Consider the following 16,411-nt stretch of genomic DNA (forward strand, 5'->3'; position numbering starts at 1 on the left):
GTACAATGATGTTAATTTCAAAGTGCTTGACCTTCCTCCGACCACAAGCTCGCCGCTTAATTACAAATGGTCATACCTGGAGAAACCTTGACACTTTTCCCAAGTCCTCTTATTTGATAATGTATTTTATGTGCGCTTTAGCTATGCAAGGGTCTTTCATTTTTCGTGGGCATAAATACGTGTGCTCTATTTATGATAAGGCTTAGATTGATGTTGGCTGAAAGATGACCCCTCGGTAGAACAATGGAGCTTTAATTACCTATAAATCTGCACCTGTCGGAAGGATCTGACTCTTTTACAGTGCATTTTTTTTAAAGATTTGGTCATGTTGTCATTAAAAGTAGTAAAACCGAAATACATCTTAAAATCAGATATTTTCTTCATCAATCATCACACAAGACAATATAGAATCTTATATGCAATATTATGGTTCAAAAACATCATCGAAAGCCGACGGCTAGTCTCGCATACACGTACGCTCACAGTATTAAGCGTATGCGACATTAGTGCTGGGTTTAAAGTAAACTACGACGATTAGTTTAACTACCGTAATACTATACCAGAGTGTATTTATTTTTGATACAGGAGATGTGTCTGAAATAAAGCACAAATTAACGTTGATCATGCTTATTTTCACACAAACAATAAAATGTTGTGAAAGAGTTTCATCGCGTTACATTTTGTAAACAGTATGATGAGGATAATGGAAATTGAACTCACGACCCTACTGGTAGGAACACACATTATTATAATAACACATTTATTTATCGTCGAAGCTATTCATGTTGCCTTAATTTGTGAAAACTGATTTGTGATTTTAAATATTTTGCAGAGCTGTACCGGGAGATATACTTTTATTGGACATGTTGTGTAATATTTTCCCTTAATCTAAGACAAAACTGTGACTTTCATATATTACATCCTGTTTTGTTTTGCAATAAGAGTAGAATAGCATTTTACTGGTTATTTTGAAATGAAACTTAGAAAATAAATCTCAAGGTTTCGTTACGGACATTTCGGCCCGTGCCGTGATAGCTACAGGTATATCTGAAAAGAGACACACTTTAAAGTAATTAGCAAATAATAAAAATGACATATACCTCGTGCAAGATATTTTTGCAATAATGTCACATTTTTAATTCATTTATGACATAAAGATAATTAAAGTACTTCTATATCTGGAAGACATTTGTAGGACAAATGGAAGCACTTTGATATTTTAATTGCGCTGAATTTATTTTGCTCGGAGGTAGAAATATTTGGATATATATTTAAATTTTATTCATACAATGAACCAAACATTCAAAATACTGCTACAAAATTACTTTTTTTACACAGATAATCTTACTAGATCTGAGAAAAGTTATCAATTTTTTTTAAGTTGAAAACGCCAACTCAAAATTTTTCTCTATTTTTAGTTTTTGAAGTATTTTTGATGAAATAACAAGCACTATGACAGTTTATCGCCTCATACCGGGATTGACATGAATGAAACATTATCGATTGAGGAATGACAGAATATGATTATCGATCGACTTATCGATGCTAGAGGTCTAGATATCTGTGCAAATAATTTGGACACAATGAAATATACATGAAAACTTTACCAAATAAGTTAAAAATGAATGACAATTTACATATAGGACCCTGGAAATCCTTATTTGCTATTTACTATTTCAAAGCTTTGCTTATATAGGCTTTTATAAGTTCAAGTCTTCCATTTGCACACTAATGCACGCTTCTTTTTTTAATGGAACCTGTGTCAAAAATAATGATTTCAAATAATTTTTACGACGTAGTTAATTAATAATGAAACGTATTTTTATCAAAAAGTACATAGATATATATTTCATTGAAAAAAGACGATGATGATCAAGCACCGAATCAACCTGGATCAATTCGTACCAAGCTCCGACCGGAAGCGAAGCACGAAGTACGCAAAGTTGAACGATAAATGTGACACGTGAACATATGTCAAACAAGGGGAGGTGACTAGGGAACAAATTTGAAAAATGAGGCTCACTTTGTAGTGGGGCTTTTAAAGCAGTCGTTTTATTTAGATAACTTGTAAAAGAACAAATTCATCAGGTGCTTCTGATTTGTCCTGTCCGTGTTTGCTGTCAGAGAACTAATTTTTCACTTATTTTTCACGATCGGAATTGAAGAAGGAAAATGAAACTTTCAGATAACGATACAAAGGCTGTTCACCTCTAACCTGCACCGTTGGTATATCGATGCAAACATTTGGTCGTGTTTTATTTCAGTCAAACACCTGAAACCCAGCGTGACCAAGATATAGAAATATCACCGATACGAAGTGACTTTTAATTGAAGCATAACCATTTCACAAAAACAACAAGTGCGAAACTATTTCTTGCATTTTCAAAACCAGCACCTGTTTGATCGATATAATAGCAACTATTCAACCGTTTAAACTTTTATTTCTGGGTATTGGCCAGCTGCAATGAAACACCAACATAAGCTTCACAGCGTTCTACTTCAGTTAAGCTCTGGTGCTGTATATTCTTGACATAATTAATTCAACTGAAATACCAACTTTGCGTATTTACCTATATTATAGTATCACAATATAAAGAAAACTGAAGCAGCCAATCTTATTTATCCAAACGGAAGGCGCCTTAAATTTGATCGACTTAAAAATTAATAATTATACACATGTAATGAGTAGTTATGGTACCTTAAGTAATATGCAATTTAGTCAGTTTTCTAAATAAATGAAAATAGGTTAAGTACGATGAAAATTTCACCTAAATAAGATAAAAGATTTGAGTCATGCTTAAGAAGTATTTTTGTTTAATAATCAGGGAACGGCGACTTTTGCTAAGGCACATGTTCGAAGTTTTTGCAATATCATAGCGGTTAATACATATTTTCAATATTAAAATTTGATGTTAGTTGATTAGAATAATATTTGGATTGTTATCTAGACCCACCGTCATCAAGTTGACCCTCAACCTTAAGTCCGAGTTTTGACATCAAAGCTAGTGTTACACTTTTGCCTTTTTATACACACTCAGAGAGTGATTGGAAACTTTTAGTGCGTTTCTCGTGGTTTAAGAAATTGTTATTTCTTTGTTACTTCTTTGTTAATTTTTTTATTTTCAATTTTGTGTTGGAGTTTTGTATTTCACACTGCAACGTGATTTTGAATAATCATCTAAAGAATCATCGATGGCTGTAACATGTTTTATTACTCTAAGGATTGAGGGAGGTCAATGAATATTTTTTTACTACAATATTTTATTTTCATATACATATGTATTATCTCGAGAATACAATGTCATCAATATGAAGCAATATATATTACATGTGTACAACATTTACATGTAAACTGATTTTACAAGGTTTAGCATACCATATTATAGACAACAAAAATGCACACATTTACTAGCAGCGGTGATTCGTTCAAAATGTGTTTCCATTGAAAGTCACAAATACATTGGGACTGGTTCTGTCAAAATCAGACTCAATCAAAATAAAATGTTAAAGTTTGACAAAAGAATCATGATATCATAAATACGTACACAACTAGTTTCAAATATACAAATATCAAAAGGTATGAGCAAATGCATAAAGTTCAGAAGCCGCTCCCAGCTCCCAGGTCTCCCATTATGGCGTGATCTTTTGAAGACCTTGGAGAAACATAATCACTCAACGGCAGCGTGCTATGTTTTTTCTTTGAGTCGGGTTCAGAAAGAGCTGAATGCGGGTATGTTTTATGTTCATTCTTTGAGTTCGTCCCAGGATGAGCAAACTGTGAGTATCCACTGTCCCTTATAGCTGCGTTCTCTCTGGTTTCGGAGTCTGTATTTATAGCTTCCTCCGGCATTTTACTTTTCTTGTCGACAGTTGTAAACCCTAGTGAATCAAATTTCAGTTTTGGACTAGAGTTTCTTTCTCGATCTTTCTCAAAGTTTAATGTTCTCGGATGACTTGATCTATAATACACGATTCCCAAAACCAGAAGGAAAACAATCAATTCTAGTCCAAGGACCACACCCACCCCGATCCCGATTCCTTCTGTAAAACTCGAGGAACAATCACAAGAACTGTCACCTGTAGGAAAAATTCAGGAAAGTATGAAATCTACACAAACTCAAACTATCTTCACGTATATCATTACATTTTTATTAGTTTGTTATAACTGATATATTGCCATAAGCAGGTCACCGAGGATATTTTTAAAAAAATGTATTATCATTATAGAATTGACGAAGAACACTTGATTGTATACAAAAGATAATTGAAAAAGAAATGTTTTACCCATTTTGTTAATCACTTCTCTCCATCTATATATTTGCAAAGCGGAAGTAAGTTCAGCCTTCACATTTCAAGCTGTAAACATTTTTCGTGACGAGGTAACTTGAGACTCACATTTTTTCTGTTGAAGAATCCTATTTCATACCCGAAGCAAAATAACTAAAATTCAAATGTGGAACACCTCGACCATTATCAAAGTGAAAGTGAAACCGACTGACATTAACACACAGATCAAAACTGAAAAGATGATATTGAGAGTTACGTATATATGTTTAATGTTGATTATTAAAGTAGTTTCATGCTTGTTTAACATTCTTAATAAATTATTCTTTTTGAAATGCAACACAAGGTTATGGGGATATTAAAATGAATTCCATCTCAACAACAACATTCTTCTGGCCACGTGTCCTGGTCATTTAGTACCGGACAACGCGATTTATAGCCAGATCAAAGTAGACGTGAATATTATCCACATCAAAGACACCCAATTACTGACACAATCTCAAATCCCAAAGCATGCTGGGAGTAATATTGGAGAAATTGCCAATCGTTAATGTCCACCCTTTCTTCTGACATTAAGGGGTATTTTTTGAATTAATGAAATATTTTCAGATCATTAACCCTTTCTTTATCCCGTTCTATTTCTCAGGTGCACATTTCTCATATATCTTTTATAAGGTACGTTAAGAGAAGATGATAAAGAATTCAGAAAAAAGAAAAAAAAAAGAAAGATTAGCTAGTGTTCTAAAATTTTAATTATTTGATTATGAAAACTAATTTATTTGACAGGGAATATTGGAATGTTAAAATATATTTTAAAGAAAAGTCATACCCACATTAAATTAAAACTTGTTTATATTATATATAACCTGAATACAAAATAACATACATGTACACACAGCGCTCCTTATATTATTAGATGATTTGCCGGAATCAAAATTGATTAAAATAATTAATTAAGTAAAATATGCAGCGTTATACACCTGTTGTATGCAGGAAACAAAAAGCAATGAAAAATTGTTGTGGTTTTTAATTTGAGTTAATAAGATTCTGTCCTATGGATTATCTTTCTATTTAATGCTTTTTTCAAGTACATGTCAAAATTCTGTAATAAAACAAAATAGAAACGAATTAATTATCCGATGGGGAAACTGAAAAAGGCAAATTAATGTATACCTGCCGAAAAGTGCAAGGAACTGCTCTCGTTAATTCAAAGCTGCTTTGAATATTTAAGTGTGCGTTTCGGACACAAACTATCACTTACGGCTTTTTCTTTTTCAATAAATAATTGAAAGTCTGTGATAAAAATAACAATACAAAATCTAAAATCCTGACAGATCCAGCCTATATTTTTCAATAAACTATAGAATTTAAAAATTTATCTTGCAAATACAATACAATACAAAATTGATGAGTCCTTTTGCATGAGTTAAAATTTATTTGCAAAAAAAGGATATTGCTGTTTGAAGTCTGTATTTTATAGTTTTGAAAAATACACATACATCATAATGTTAAACATTTGGTCATACTGATGTATAGTAGAACATTTTTTCTATTAAACATTGGTTGGCAATCAAACAAGCAATTTGAGAGCATTGCTAAAGTAATGCGTGTCCTCTACCGGCACCCACTATTGTTGTTTTATGTGCTAAAAAGGTTTCGATAAAAACAAAGAGTTGAAAAGTTGTTTGAAAATATTTTCTTCGTCATAATTCGATCAGTCCTTATAAAACTTAAATTTCATCTGTCGTTTCTTATCATAAAGATACACAACAAGTTTTAGAATCAGTTTATCAAACCAGAACAGAAAAAGTCTCGAAAACAAAATTGGGTGTTACCGGTAGGGGACTAATATAGAAGTGAAAGAGAAAGAATGCTAATCATTTTGTTTTAAAGTGAACTGCAGATATTTCTAGGATTTTTGTACGGGGTGTGGATTATTATAAACAATAATGAAATATGATTTCAATTTATTTTTAAATTTTGTGCAAATCTAGTTGTATATAGAATTTGGAAATAAAATAACAAACTAAATGGCAGTTTAAGATAAAATCTGCAATTCAGATGACTATGTAAGATTTTGCAAATTGCTTTACTTGACAAAATATTATGCAGTGAATAATCATAAAAACTAAGATATTAAAAATGTTTTTCCTGGTTATTATGATGATAATGACAATTTCTTGAGTTAGTACAGATAATGAGGACCAGTTTTTTTGGAATTTGTAACAGACCGCGTGATTTGTTCTTCTAAAATATGTATTTATTCCTTCAAAGCTGATGCCATTGGCCCTTATGAACATCTCAGTGAATCTAGCCGCACAGCAATATAATGTTTTCAAGATTACAGTACTGTTTAGTAAATCTACACTGGTCTTTCGATTCGTAGTTAACATCGAATTTCCCTTACATTGTACTGGGTTTCAATATATACCTGTATGTTTATATGAACACATTATTTGTATTTTATTTCTTAACATCCATCCACTTTAGGTTTGTCTATTTAAAATCTTTTCCTCATTCTTTTTGGCTTCTATGTTTGTTAAAACTATCACTTGCCAACTATAATCAACTCCAATACATGATTAACATTTTACTTTCTCATGATTTCTTAGGCCTTTTTATCTATTATGCCATAGCCAACAATATAAAAAATTCCTCCAGCCAATTTCTCACTGCAATAAAATATATATGTATATGCTGCCCTGTTAATGCTAATAAATTTTAACATGAATCAAATTATTTACACCTCTGGATGTTTTTGGTGAAAGGGTGAAAACATTGTATAGTAGTGGTTGGATATCATTGTATCCAATCAAAGTATCACAGATAAAACCTTTTAAAGTAATTTTGTGTGTGTGTATAGGGGGGGGGGGGTTCTAATATGAAATATTCCCCAGGGATACAATACAAGTATTTGAATCAATTCAAACAATTTATAAAACTGATTAAAAATTATTATATGTATATTAAATTTTTAGGCGATGAAATGCATATATGCATGTATTAATCACCTTTATTTGTGAATATATTCAAAATGAGTATTTTTATTTTTATACATAACTGTCTGAATGTTTCGGACATTGAACATTTGTCAAGTTTACCAATAGAATTTTACATATCTTTGACGAACAATTTGCATTTCATATTTATTCCCTATCTGATAAAAGAGGTGGTTTTGCTAGATTTGCGTTATAATTATTTCCCCTATCATATATTCTGCAACAAAAATCAGAAAATTCTGACATCGTATTAATCAAAAAATTAACAAATCCCCTCTTCCTTTTTCCAATCTTAATTAATCTTCATATAAATACTGTTTAAAACAGAACCATCATCCTGTCATTTTATACTCACGTCTCATTATATCCTTTCAAAAACTTCTAATTATGTTAATAAATTTCAACCTTCATTTGATTTATATGTATATCAGATTTTATTTTTTTACGGATTTTGAAGATGATCTTCTTATGCATCCAATAGCATTGAAAGAGAGTATCTATTTTACATACGTCATCACTTGTCACGACTTCTGCCACAATTTTGTACTCTTGTTCTAATAGTAGCTGTATTCAGAAGAGGTCTTCTGCTGCAAAATATTAATATTTCACATTTGTACCGATTACTCTATCGTTTTTATGAAACATTTGCTACAATTAATTATAATTTTCTTCTTTATTGCTCAGTTTTAAATTTCAATTTTAACGAAATATGTTTCAACATTTCAGCTTTCAGAAACAATTTGTTTTTCATAATTGACATACATTTCCTTATTATATGAATTCTGAAAATCATTTGGGAGGGGCATTGTAATGCTCCAATATTTAATCTTTACATAATCTCCGACGAATTAATTTAAAATCTTTTTTAATTACAGTGCTACTCTACCATACATGTATAAGTAATACGAATTGGTGAACTTGTACTAGTATATTTTGTTGCGATGTTTCATAATAATTGCATCCATTACTCTGACTGGTAATGCTGTGAACCCTAGAGCTTCTCTAATTTATAACATTTCAAACGTTTTAATAATATTTGACCTTTTTTTGTATATTTTATATAATTGTGTTGTACAACTTGTACTGTATAGTTTTCCATCTGAACTGTATGATTTCCATTTGTATTGTATGATTTTCCATTTGTATTATATGACTTTCATTTGTATTGTGGTATTGTGTATTGTATCGTATGTATTGTTTGTTATGATTTAATGTGTTTAAAGGCTATCATTAGTGTAATATTTCACCAATGTAATGTAATGTAATAATAAATACCCTTTTACCACAGCATAGCCTGTATCAGCCCTCGACTAATATCATCCCTCGAGCCTTCGGCCCTCGGGCTGATATTGGAATCTCAGGCTGATACAAGATGTGATATGGAAAAGGGTATGTATTATTCTCTATATAGATCTGGGTTATTAATGATGTTCTCTGTAATGTAACACAAAATGCCATTGCATGATCTTAGCTATTTTCCCTAGGAAATTGTATTTGTGTGGACTCAAAGTTTCTGTGGGAAATGAAAAAAAAAGCCAATTAGCATATGCTTTATGCAATGTAAAATATATGTTTATTAAATTGACTTAAGAACCCTTTTATACATTCTACAACGATTTAAGGATAGATAGTTCTATTACCTTCTAATTGATGTAAAAGATATACAGAGTTTGTCATAATTTGCAACCAAATCTGAACATAAGATTGGGCCAAGCTAAAGAATCTGAAAACTTGTTTTACTCACATTACCCCACGTAAGTAAGTAATTAAACACGACAATTATTAATCCGTAATTCTTGTCATTAAAAAATATCTGTATCAAATTGGTTTGTTTTGGATGTTGTAAAAAAAAGAAATAAACCCAAGGGTTTACAGTATTGTACACCTTTATTTAATAAAATTTCTTTCGAAAATCAGTATTGTATAGCGATTGTATGTCATTATTTTCTTTTTAAATATTTTCTAGATTGATTAATAACTTAAAAGAGGAAGACAGTATGATCAAAAGTGGGTATTTAATTAAGGAATTGTCCCTCATATAACATATTTTAATGTTTAGGAAACTGCATCTTAGATGGGTGTAAATTGGTACCATAATACGTACCAAGCATTGTGTCCTTAAAAGGATATACAACACGCCATGATTGTGCAAAACAGGGGCTGATCAGTCTTCGATCACTTCAAGTGATCGGTCCCAAATGCATTTAAAGTCATCATTGTTGTTATCAATCGCCCTATATCCAATTTCTGTCATTTGTGTTACTTTCTCTACAGCTAGATCAAAACTATAGCACACTCTATAAAAACAGTATTTGGTCAACTACAAGATATACAGGCATTCATATTGCAATCAAATATTAGATGAAGCTTCGAATTCGACGCGTGATAAAAAAAAATCTTTTTGATTAAAAAAGTTTGTAACAAAAACGAAATAAATGATTTTCTATTCTATATAACATGGCGATATTGTGGACACGGCTCTTGTACAAAGGAAAATCAAATATCAACATGAGAAATGGGCCGCCAAGTAAAGAACATGTCTTAAAATATACTTATATATAACATTAGCAAAATATTTAATGCCAGGCTCAAAGGTCAAAATTCAAACAACATTCAAGTTATTCTAGTCTTACAAGTATATTACTTCTTTTATTCCAGTATTATATAAACTGAAATAGAAAGGAAAAACAAATCGAAAAATTTCCATTCTAAATGGTTTGGGTTATATGGATAATTCTTATGCTAAATAAATATATCTTTGTGAATTAAAGAATGAAAGTTTTCACCACTCATTCCATTAGTTGCTAAATGAAAATGAGGCTAAAGAATAAAGAAGAATAAAAATAGGAAATAATGCTTCATACTTTGATAATAAACTTCAATTAAAAGAAAGTAAATCGGATATGGTAATTAATAATAGCAATTTTAAGATATAAAAAGAATATATTTTCCTTCGTATCACATCAGGAAATATGATGGCGGGAAGTTAAATTTTCTCTTTCAATCACGCTTACATTTAACTGTTTAATGACTTTACAATGTCAAAAAATATTCATTTCTATTGCATGCATTCGATGTTTATCAGCAAGTCAATGCTGGACTATTTTGTATATAAGTAGCAGGCTCAACAATAATAGCGAGCAAAGCGAGCTCTAAGAACCATTGTGCGCGGGAAAAAAACGAGCTAAACCTACAGTTCATCAAACAAATTTTTTTGTCTACGTCCCATGATGCTCTCTAATGTTTTCACCCGTGGTGCTATGCCAAAAATGGCCGACGTTTAACTCGTAATTTACGGTGACTTAAAGTTTGAAGACACGTTATGAGTACCGCATATGCTTTGGCGAGACTCAAAGATTTGTTACACATGCTTCCATACCTTCATATTGAGTCGAGAAACGTAAACAAAGACGAACAAAGTCATGGATGACGTCACAGTGCACTCGCGCTATATTTCCCGCGATAAATTTAGAGGTGGATCAAACATCTGTAATGAGTGTACAGGCTATTTCAGTATAGACTTCGATACCTGCCTCATTGACATATGATTTGTTTTTAATCTTTTTTTTAATACAAATTGTGTAGATATTGCATATAGTCAGTCCATTAAATTTAAAAGTTGGAAATTACACACCTACAAACAGGTACCGCTCTCTCTCTCTCTCTCTCTCTCTCTCTCTCTCTCTCTCTCTCTCTCTCTCTCTCTCTCTGGGTATGCGGTTGCGCTGTATGTATCATAACCATTAAAATTAGTACCTTTGGCATACTTATTAAAAATCAAAAATTCTTTGACGTTCGTTGATTCCTAAATAAAACTATAAGTTGACAATGATGCAAGGTATGTTTAATTCTTGCTGTGCTCGCCACAACGGTAGCACCGTAAAACATATTATGCAAATAGAACCAAATATTGTTTCAGTAGATCCATTGTACAGTTGGACAGTGACAATACAGTCACACATCTACTGCCTATCGTATGGGTATTAAAATTGGTATATGAAAGGACAATGAAATCTAATTACTATACAAGCCTAATATTGAGATCGAAACATTCGAAACTTATTTATCGAAACATAATGCAACATCAAGCTGATAAACATTGTAGCAAAAACATTTTGTAATTAAAGAAAGTCAACGATCTTATACCAAGAGAACTAAGTAATCATCGCTGATATGAATGAATATGAGAATTACATTATAGAGAGAATGGCGCTTGTAAAAGAGATTCAAATGACAAATGCATGATCACTGGTATCAATGTCTTTGTCAGAAATTATTATGGCAGCTATTAATACATGTGATGTTTAATAATCAATCTGTAATATGTATCGCAATCAAAATTGAGATTTTAGAGAACGAGAAGTATTTCTGGAAACCCATTCATTTCATATGTTTACAAATGAAACATTACAGACTGAAATATGTGCTAAGACATCCGATGACAATTGATCTTCATTTGCATAGCACTATATTTAAAGATTAATGAATATCATTAGATTTATGAATATGATCAATGAAATTACGTTGTTAGAGTACCAGGGTTTTTTTTTACATACCAAACATTGTAACCTACTCTCTTGGTTATGCTAATTGCTACTGCAAGCTTTTCGGCTATTGATAAGATACAAATACTTATCAATGTGACATTGAGACAATCTAAGGCCATGTCTTTACGTAAACAAATTAATCAAATCTGGTATAATCAACTCACAATCACAAATCGTACCACAAACTGGAAATTCCACATAACTTCTCATAATATTTTATGTTACGCAATTGATTATTTTTATAAATTGAATAGTTATTAATATCATTGTATTATACATTGCATGTTACTAATGAATGATAATGAAAAATGATGAAGGTACAATGAAAAACTTACAATTGAAGAAATGGAATAAAGCTGTTAGTTTATACTACTTATTGACGAAATAGAGCGAACTTATGAAAAAAAATTTGTGAGAAGAATTTAAAAATCAAGGCGCCATTTACCTAAATATAGAAAGCCTATAAATGTTTATTATTCTAACAAATTAGTACAATAATTGAAAGACACAATTAGAAACAATTAAGATATGTACATATAACATATGAAAAAAATCCTAGTTCTAACATTTCCTTGAAGTGACATCTTTGAATATTCAAGGGGAAAAAATAGTCTCCTATGATTATATTTACTTAAACGGGTTTCATTGGACAAAACCAGATGAAGACAACATCCAGGATATAGTGAACGCAATCAGAATTATTAAATTTGTTAAATAGCTTTGCTTATTCTCTCTCTCTCTCTCTCTCTCTCTCTCTCTCTCTCTCTCTCTTTCCCTCTCTCTCAATATATATATATATATATATATAGTTGTCCATTCACGGATTCTTTACAATTCATTTGTACCTTGAAGATTTTTTATTAAATGTATATAAAAGAATTTGACCACTTTGTTTCCTTTGTTTATATTAAAGGAATTGAGAAGTCCCCTTTGAATTGAGAGAATATTTAAATTCAGTATGATCATTTGGTCTTAATCTGTTGATATCAAAAGCTTTCAAAATATTTTATATGTTCACCAGTTCATTCTAAGGTAATTTTAAACAAATGAAAACAATGGAAACTAAAAAATTATGTTCTGTTGGTTTTTTCTTGTACCCCCAAAAAGATTTGCAGGATCGATAAATGTTTTGTTATCAGTGATTGTCGATTTTTTTTTTCTGATTTTTTTTTTTAATTTACGTAGTGATCAATTCTTTAATAAAATTCTTTCACATTTGATTAACCTGTTTTACATCTTTTTAGCCCAAGGATTTTTTTTTACCTGAATTGTGTATATCAGAAACATGCCTAATGCCTTTTGCTTGTGCATGTACATGTACCTCAGGCCAATTTTATAAGTGTTACAATTCAGATTACCGAATCGAATTACAAATTACTACATAATGGATGACACAATCGCTTAAAAGCTATAGTTATAGTTTTCCAGTGGATATTTTAAAATACTAAAAAACGAGAAATTTTAATACTGTTATACTTAAAATACATGTATCTATATACAGTTGTTCGAAAAAAAAAAAAAGAACGTTAAGTTGTCCTACGTGTAACAAGTGTATATGCACTCAATACTAAAGGTGAAAATGGATGGCTGGACTGTCCTGGCTACTACCAATTCGGCTATTCTACAGTATATGGGGGTTTGAACAGTGAAAAACCAAACTTCTTGCTCATCAGGTTTTCAGAACGCGAATATCACTTACTCACAAAGTTTTAACAGACATTTAGCTCATGCTAAGAAAAATATACGTTCAGAGGCAAAAGATCAAAATACTGAAACTTGATGGCAAACTTAACAACTTTTTATATGTTATTGCCCAGCTCAAAACGACGCGTGTCAAAGTTTTTCTCTCTGTCGCCTGAATGATAATAAAGTGATGGGAATTGGCAGCGTTAAGTAGACAAATTATTCAAAAGTTTCCGGAACACCCATTGTTACAAATTATAATTCCCACATCATATGCCTTCATTTTTTGCATGTCTGATGTATGTTGATGAGAATCATATAGATTAATATTTATTTTACAAATAATTCGCTATTGTCTATTTAAATCGCCTAGTTTCATTTCTTATGTTAATAGATTGTCTATATTTTTTATCTTTAGAATTTGAGCTGATGAATATATTCATATTTTAAAACAAAACGATTCTGATTATGTTTATAAAAGTACACCTTTAAGTGGCGAAAATAAATCTCTATTAATATGAAGTTGCTATGATATGCTAATATTGCTTGATATTTTGACACAGTTTATCTTTTTTGCCTGGGTATGTATTATAATATAATTATTAACGTTTATTTTTATATTTCATTGAAGTGTAATGTATGCATATATGTGTGTCAATTGCAATAATTTTCAGCAATTAGAAAAACCAGATTCAAAAAAATTAACATGTTACATCACAATCAAGGCTTGGCAAAAACATGCCTAAAGAAGAATCACGAGATAAAATTTAAAATTAAAATTCACCAAAAGTGTTATTAGAAAAGCAAAAATCGATAACTTATTTTATAGCAGATATTATCTAAGATAAAAAAAAATAAACATTAAATAGTTATTACTGTATTGTGTTTGCCTACTAAACATAATCACAAATTATTATTAAATATAAAATTAAGATAATTAAAAAATATTTTTCGAAGCATTAATTTGCATTTTGCTACAAACTATGTTCTAAAAACGTTTTTATATCATCAGAAGGCATCAACCAGCGATTTTTAATAAATTGCAATGTAACTTTATCATGCTTTTTTACAATATTCATTGTGCATTGTTTTGCAGTCCTATTATTAAATACTGGTATATCCTGAACATTGTTAACAGATGGAACATCAATGGGGGTTTTCTGGGATACTTTTACCGATTATCTAATTTAAGGAATAATCCTGACTAAATGCGCGTTTGCTATGACAAATTTCCGCAATGATTACTCTAATATCCCTAATGATATGCATGGTTTAATTGTCAAAATCTATATATCGCAGTCCACTTCGATAAACAAATTTATCCATAAAATATTTCTCTTGTATGAATGAACAGGTAAAATGTTGATTTGTCTTGAAGATAAATGTACAAGGCTTATAATTAGATATAGAAAGCTACAACTGTCAAACCTTATCATCTCACTAAACTTGAACCTGGCAACCAAATTGACAGTCTGCACGGCAAAGCACGTGCGTAGGTCATTCGACATTGTTTTAATGAGTTTGGATGCTCCAGTTTTTAATCGATGTGGGTTCGTTTACCAATAGCCATTTATGACAGAAATGTGGCAGAAAATTGTATCTTTATCAAAACTGCGTACCCTGAAAAGTGTAAATTGGTGTGTATCCAGTATATACTAGTAATCAGTAACATGATCGCTCAAAGGTGATTTTTTAAATTCATCATCATTTTTTTTATAAAAACTTTGAAATTCAGTTCATCCATCATTATTTTAATGTATACCGCTTTATTTTCGCTTCCTCAGATTCATGCTGAAGTCAGAAGTGATGACCATATACTTGGTTTGAAGTTGAATTTTAACCGGATAACATGAAAACAAACTGAACTTGACAACAATTAAGTATGCATTAAGCGGACTTGTGTTTTTGATCTTAATAGCTATAAGATTGCAAGTTTGATAAATATTCTGGATCCATGTCGCCTTACTAAATCATTTTCTCTTAAAATAACAGGAATACCTCAAATGTACAAATTGAAGGTGTCTGAAATGAGAAAAACTGTAAACAAGATGAAGTCTAGACTCTACCATAAAGAGGTTTTGAAGTTTTTTTTATATCTGGTGGTGAAGGGGGTGACAGTCACATGTGATGCAATGTTTCAAGATCATATGCAAATTACGAGTAATAAAGATTACCACACACAATTTCGTCTTGTTTACTAATGAAGGTTTCTTCTATTCACTGTGTTATTTTTTTTTTATTAAGTATAGAAGCAAAAACCAAACCAATCTTATACTAATTTTAACTACTATAATTTGCATGAAAGATGTTGATTATTTTACAAAATATAAAAATCTAGAACATAAATTTTTGCACTTGGTAATTAAGATAAAAAAAATTCTGTTATTTGAGGTTAAGTAAACGATCCGCTCCTATCACATTTGAAGCGATTCCGACGAGGTGCGGATCATTAGATGAAGGCAACGAGTTCAATCAAACAATTCAATTCAAACAATTAGACAATTAAAAATTTAATCCAAAATATGAAATATTTATCATAGGGAAAACATAGAAATTATTGCAAATGGGGTTTTTTTAAAGATCAAACGGATTTTTTTAATAACATTTCAGCAAACAGCCAGATGGATATCATGTTCGCTAGCCTAGGGTTTCTGATCCGCTTTGCTTCTCATCGGGAGCGGTGTGGTTCAAAACCCTTGGCTATCAAAGATGGAGGAGTACAATTTATATAGTTGAGAATTGCAAAGAATAAAATTGAAAAATAATTCGTAAATTGAATAATGGAATTACAAAATGCCGTATAGTAGCTCTCAGAGGATGTTTAATTAGGTAAATACAATTGTGTACGTGCAGGATACCTGAGAAAAGTTCTCGCTAGTTTCTGGACTATCGAAATTT

The 16,411-nt window shown here is 30.9% G+C and overlaps 1 protein-coding gene across 1 annotated transcript; it reads right to left on the reverse strand.

Annotated features, from left to right (window-relative positions):
- Window positions 1-3,257: 3,257 nt before the first annotated feature.
- Window positions 3,258-4,419, reverse strand: LOC105317831 (uncharacterized). Its single transcript, XM_011414594.4, has 2 exons — window positions 4,285-4,419; window positions 3,258-4,077 (listed from the first exon to the last, which is right to left on the reverse strand). The coding sequence occupies exons 1-2, from the start codon at window positions 4,286-4,288 to the stop codon at window positions 3,599-3,601; spliced, it is 483 nt and encodes a 160-aa protein (XP_011412896.3). The 5' UTR covers window positions 4,289-4,419; the 3' UTR covers window positions 3,258-3,598.
- Window positions 4,420-16,411: the final 11,992 nt, after the last annotated feature.

The sequence above is a fragment of the Magallana gigas genome, chromosome 5, assembly GCF_963853765.1.
Source record: "Magallana gigas chromosome 5, xbMagGiga1.1, whole genome shotgun sequence".
Lineage (NCBI taxonomy): Eukaryota > Metazoa > Mollusca > Bivalvia > Ostreida > Ostreidae > Magallana > Magallana gigas.